Here is a 6,000-nt window from a genome sequence, read left to right as displayed (position 1 = left end):
GGGAGGCCGAGGGGAGGGGCTGGTGGGGTAGGGTTAGGGAGGCCGAGGGGAGGGGCTGGTGGGTTAGGGTTAGGCTTTTCCTCGTCTCCTTGGCACTGCGACCGCTCTGTCTATTTCACAGTTATCCCAGTGTGTTCCCCCTGCTCTGCCTGGGCTATGGGCTGGCTCTTGAATGCTTTTGCATCCTGGAGTGCCACTTCACCGCACAAGTCCGGGAAGGGCTGAATTCCAAAAATCCCAGCTCTCAGAATCCTGCCATGCGGTCACAATAGCGCCCTTGTTGTTATGTAACCTAGCACCTGTGGGACCTTGCTTTTGTTCTTGTTTTCTTTCTCCCCCTCTGAAATGCAACATGGAAGAAAACAAGGAGCTGGGGACTATCCTCATAGCCTTGGGAAGTTCAGTTTTCTTCCATAAAATGGAAAGGGACCATTTTTCAAAGTCAGGTAATAACCAACCAAGGGGCAGAAAAATAAGAGTGACTCAGGGTTTCTTGGGACTGTTTTGTCCCCACACAAAATTCCTTCACCTCAAAGCCTTCCCCGTAATGAGGGAGGTTCCAGAAGGGCAGCTGTGATCTTGATCTGATAAAACCTTTTATCGGGCTTGCTTCATTCTTTTTATTTTGAGTGGGACTGTTTAACCTCATCTCTGAGATAGTGTTCTGTCAGGGGGTGCAGTAAATGCTGAAGAATGTGAATTCGGGACTTCACTTGCTGTCATCTATCTGTAAGGAGCCAGACAAACTCAGTCTCCTTTGACTCTTTGAGCAGAATCTATACGAAAAGGGGAATTGCAGCTTTGTAGATGTTAACATAGAAGCAGCAGTAGAGAACGGTGTGTGAACTTGGACGAGTCATTTTACCAGTAGAATTGTCCATTTCCTCTTCTGTGAAATATTGCTTGGATTAAATTATATGAATCATGCCAACACTTCAGCCTGTGCCTGGCAAACAGTAAGCACTCATGTGTTTGCTGCTATTATTATGCCAATCGAGTCTGAAAGCTTGAGGAGGGGGTGGTTTTAACAAGGGTATGTTCTAGGAGATCTACCCCAAAGTTAGTTTTTCTTCTTGGAGCACTTGGAAGTTAAACATAGCTGAAAACTATATGAAAAACTGGATTGGGGGAAGGCATTGCTGCTTTTAGTTTTTTGAGGTCTCTGCCTCTCTGGCCTGACATGGCTTGGGCCCCCCTCCAGGCTCTGTGTACCTGGCTAATGTTCACCTTATGGAAATGTGATTCCTCTGGGCTCCCTAGAGCACATGATGTTGGGCATAGCGAGTTATAACACTGTCGATCTCTGAGACCCTTCAGATGCCCCAGAAAAGAAAGCCGTGAGTAAGGCATATTTGGCTGGCAGGAAATGTCCTTCATTTGTATTTCATGTAAAATGATTAATTTCTAAAACCTTTGGTGTCATCCCTCACAGAGGTCTCCTTTTCCATTTGGTTTATGGTGGGGGGAGTGGGGATCCAGTGGAAAGAGTCCTTCCTGCCCCTGAGGCAGAGGGTGCAGAAGCAGCTGTCTGGTGCACCCTCCTCTGACCACCAGCTCATGTTGGATTCAGCAGGCCACCTTCTTCTAGGCTTTGTGCACCAACAATGAAAGAGCAGTCCTTTCTCAAAATTGTCTGGGAAATGATTAACTTGTTTCCTTTGATCCTTTCCGCTCTGTGCACAGTTAAGTAGCAGGGAAGGAGAGTTCTATTATTTTCAACATTGCTAAAGTAAACAGTGGGGGAGATTCTGCTGCTAAAGAGGTCCAGCTCCGTTTGGAGGGTTTGAAGGGGTGTGTGTTTGTGTGCACGTATATGTGTGTGTGTGCGTGCACATGTGTGTGTGTGTGTGTGCACGTGTATGTGTGTGTGTGTGTGTCCTTCTGTAAACATAGAACTATTAAGCGGGGGGGAAAAAAAACTGGCCCTCCTCTAAATTTTTCTCCTCCCCCCTCCCTTTTTTTTTAAGGTCTGAATTTCCTGCTGCTATTCACAAAGATGCTTTTTATCTTTAATTTTTTGTTTTCCCCACTTCCAACCCCGGCACTGATCTGCATCCTGACATTTGGAGCTGCCATCTTCCTGTGGCTGATCAACAGACCTCAACCAGTGCTACCTCTTATTGACCTGAACAACCAGTCTGTGGGAATTGAGGTAATTTACCAGCCCTCCGTTTAGTTTGTTAACCTTGACAGAATTATAATTCCAAACCTGGAGGTAACTCAGGAAGGAAACTGAGTGTAATGTGAGAAAATAAGCCTTTTAGGTTATGGATTGACAATCTACAAATTTGAACTTCTATTCCTGGCACCTTTTCCTTTGTAATAACAGGTCATCTGGTGCTAGTAACCTGCCCTTGGATTGGCAAACTGCAGCCGACAAGCAAAATTCACTTCTTTTGTGCAACTAGCAAACTGAGAATAGTTTTTACATTTTTAAAAGGAATGAGAAGGAAAAAAGAGAGAGAAAGAGGAAATATGTTCCACAAAGCCTAACGTGTTCACTATCTACCCCGTTATAGAAAAAGTTTGCCAACCCAGGATTTAGATCTGTGTTTCCAACCTTGTCTATCTCCCGGCAAACTTGAACCTCTAGTTAAACTTCCGCTGCATACTTAAATTATGTTGATCAAACAAAAGAGTAGGAAAAGGAATATACTTACTGGGCTTAATTCTTTTGAATATAATTTAATTAATGATCTTAAAAAAATTTTGCGGCACGCCTAAGATCCTCTCATGGCACACGGGTTGAAATATTACTGCTTTACAGGGTTTTTCCTTTTTTTTTCTCCTCTGTCCTACCCAAACCACATCTTTTGGTAAATGTTTAATTATCTTCAAAGTCATACCTTTTCTTATCTGTAACCCTTTGTCTTAATAGAGAAATGGTTGCTTTATTTCCTACTCCCAAATCCTATTTTATTTTTATTAAGGCACGTACATCACACGTGCCTTAATACATGCAAGTATTATATAGCTTTTCCCTTATAAAAAAAAAAAAGTCCTAAAACAAAGGGTGGTGCCCCTGACTCAAGGAATAGGGCACTGGCCCCATGTGCTGGAGGTGGTGGGTTCAAACCTGCCCGAGCCAAAAACTGCAAAAAAAAAAAGGTCCTAGTTTTTCCCTTATAACTCATTTGTACTCCAAAAGCTCTAGTTTATGGGGTACTTAGGGGCACCTATTTTGCCCTAATTCATATCTACAGTATTGGAATATACAGTATGCATTCAACAGAAATTTAAACTTGATATAATAAAAAAAGGTGTTAAATTATATATATAGGTCAGGTGCAGTGGCTCATGCCTGTAATCCTAGCACTTTGGAAGGCTGAATCAGGAGGATTGCTTGAGGCCAAGAGTTTGAGACCAGGCTGGACAACAAGCAAGACTCTTTTTCTACAAAAATATAAAATAAAAAAAAAATAGCTGGATATGGTCATGTATACCTGTAGTGCCAACTACTCAAGAAGCTGAAGCTGGAAGATCACTTGAGCCCAGGAATTTGAAGTTGCAGTGAGCTATGATCAGGTCCCTGAACTCTAGTCCAATTGACAGAGATCCTCTTTCTTAACAACAACAAGAAAGGATGGCCAGACATGGTGGCTCATGCCTGTAACCCTAGCACTCTGGGAGGCTGAGTCAGGTGGATTGCTTGTGCTCACGAGTTTGAGACCAGCCTGAGCAAAAGCAAGACTCTGTCTTTATTAAAAATAGAAAAACTGGGTGGCGCCTGTGACTCAAAAGAGTAAGGTGCTGGCCCCATATACCAGAGGTGACGGGTTCAAACCTGGCCCCCGCCAAAAACAACAACAAAAAAAAAACAACAGAAAAACTGAGATAAGAGAATCACTTGAGCCTAAGAGTTTGAGGTTGCTGTGAGCTATGACACCATGGCATTCTACCTAGGGCGGCAGCTTAAGACTCTGTCTCAAAAAAAAAAAAAAAAAAGATACATATATTCTCTCCCCTGTACACGTATACTTATGTTAGGAGACTTACCAAAAACATAACCATGAAAATCTCTGGGTGGTGTTATTACAGATCAAATTTTCTTATCTTTTTTATACTTTCATATTTTTCAAACTTTCTATGATGTAAACATACTACAATTTTGAGATTTAAAAAATTAATTGAATAGCAAAAAGAACATCTCTCTAACCTCAAAATTAGTATTTATTCTCTCTTCAATTCAATCTGTAAAGGTTTTGGAAAGGGTATGGGAGACTTGGACTTGGCCTAAACTCCGTCTTGTATCTTAGGGAGGAGCAAGGAAGGGTGTTTCCCAGAAGAACGATGACCTAATACGTTACTACTTCTCCGATGCCAAGACGATGTATGAAATTTTTCAAAGAGGACTTGCTGTGTCTGGTAAGTCTGGCAGCCTGTCACTGCCTGAAGAAGACAAAGTGGACTCTGTTCCACACCTCTCTTCCCCATCTCACTTCTAAAACCCCATAGAGGCTGTCTCCAAAGTAGATGAGATGGCTGGGCATGGTGGCTCACTCCTATAATCCTAGCACTCTGGGATGCCGAAGCAGGTGGATAGCTTGAGCTCAGAAGTTCAAGACCAACCTGAGGAAAAATGAAACACCATCTCTACTAAAAACAGAAAAACTAGCCAGGCATGAAGTCCTAGTTAGTTGGGAATCTGAGGCAATAGGATTGATTGATTGCTCAAGCTGTGCTATGATGATGCCACACCATTCTACCCAGGGCAAAAGAGTGAGACTCCGTCTCAAAAAAAAAAAAAAAAAAAAAAGTGGACATGATATTAGTGCAGTAACAGAGTGAGTCCTAGAAGCAATTTAGGTCAGTCACACTTGGGTTTGGAACCCAGTGCTTCCACCCAGCTATGTGACCTTGTGCAAACCACTTTGTCTCTGAATCTGTTTCTCACTTAACAGGAGAACGTCCCTGCCACGTTGTTTCTGAAAAGTCAAGGAGATAATAATGTGTAGGAAAGTATTTTGACTAACTCACTGGTGCGTAACATTTGTTTAGAAACACGCTTTTCATAAATATGATTTCCTTCATTTACAGACAAAGAATCTGAGCCAGGACTAGCAGTGAAGACTCCTAACGTGGCCTTAACTTTAGAACTTCTCAGAAACACCATCATATAGGCTTTGATAAGTTCCTTTGGAATAGATGCAGCCTTAATATTTGCATATCATTGAACACAATGTTGGGCACTCAGGTTTTCCTTCAAGATTGACTTGCTTACAGCAAATAGTAACAAACTATTTAGTATGTGCCATATAGGTGGCACATAAGAGAATTCATTTAAGGATGTTTTTCAAAACTAAATTAAAATTAAAGCAATAAGGTTAAAATGGATTCTCATCTGAGCAGGCGTGAGAAGTCTGGTGTGGCTACTTCCATAGAAAAATGACATTCCTGGTCTTGGGAGGGGGGGTTTATTATATTAGCCCTGATATAGTCTTTTAACTCCTAACCAATAGTTTGTCTAAGCTAAGAAATTACCTGGGGATATTGTTTAAAATACATATCCTCGGGTTCTACCTTCGTTTTCCTTAATCAAATTTCCATATAGTGACGCTCAGCATCCATAGCACCGTGGTTACAGCACCAGCCACACACACCGAGGCTGGCGAGTTCAAACCCTGCCCAGGCCTGCTAAAACAACAATGACAATTGCAATAAAAAATAGCTGGGCATTGTGGCAGGTGCCTGTAGTCCCAGCCACTTGTGGGGCTGAGGCAAGAGAATTGCTTGAGCCCAAAAGTTGGAGGTTGGTATGAGCTGTGATGCCACAGCACTCTACCCAGGGTGACATAGACTCTGTCTCAAAAAAAAAAAAATTCCATATGGTAAAAACTAAAAATCTTTAGGAGGCTTTGCATTTTTAACAAAGCTTCTAGAGAATTCTGTATACCAGAGTTTGAATTCTACTTAGCTTAGGGTAACAACTTTGCCAAGAAGTTGTTAATGGGGGGGCTCTTTGTAGATGACCACACCTCAGAACTTAACAAGGTCTGAGTT

At 42.1% G+C, this 6,000-nt stretch overlaps 1 protein-coding gene across 1 annotated transcript in view; it reads left to right on the top strand.

The window, feature by feature from the left end:
• The window catches only part of ACSL5 (acyl-CoA synthetase long chain family member 5), a 47,407-nt gene that overhangs the window by 17,504 nt on the left and 23,903 nt on the right, over nucleotides 1-6,000 (top strand). The window contains exons 2-3 of the mRNA XM_012803625.2: nucleotides 1,968-2,152; nucleotides 4,257-4,365. Of these exons, the coding sequence (XP_012659079.1) occupies nucleotides 1,997-2,152; nucleotides 4,257-4,365 (265 nt within the window). The 5' untranslated portion in view covers nucleotides 1,968-1,996. The remainder of the gene's footprint in view (nucleotides 1-1,967; nucleotides 2,153-4,256; nucleotides 4,366-6,000) is intronic.

The sequence above is a fragment of the Otolemur garnettii genome, unplaced genomic scaffold, assembly GCF_000181295.1.
Source record: "Otolemur garnettii isolate 467f Iridium unplaced genomic scaffold, OtoGar3 scaffold00021, whole genome shotgun sequence".
Taxonomy (NCBI): domain Eukaryota; kingdom Metazoa; phylum Chordata; class Mammalia; order Primates; family Galagidae; genus Otolemur; species Otolemur garnettii.
Note: the sequence above shows the minus strand (reverse complement) of the source record. Positions and strands in the feature narration are given on the sequence as shown.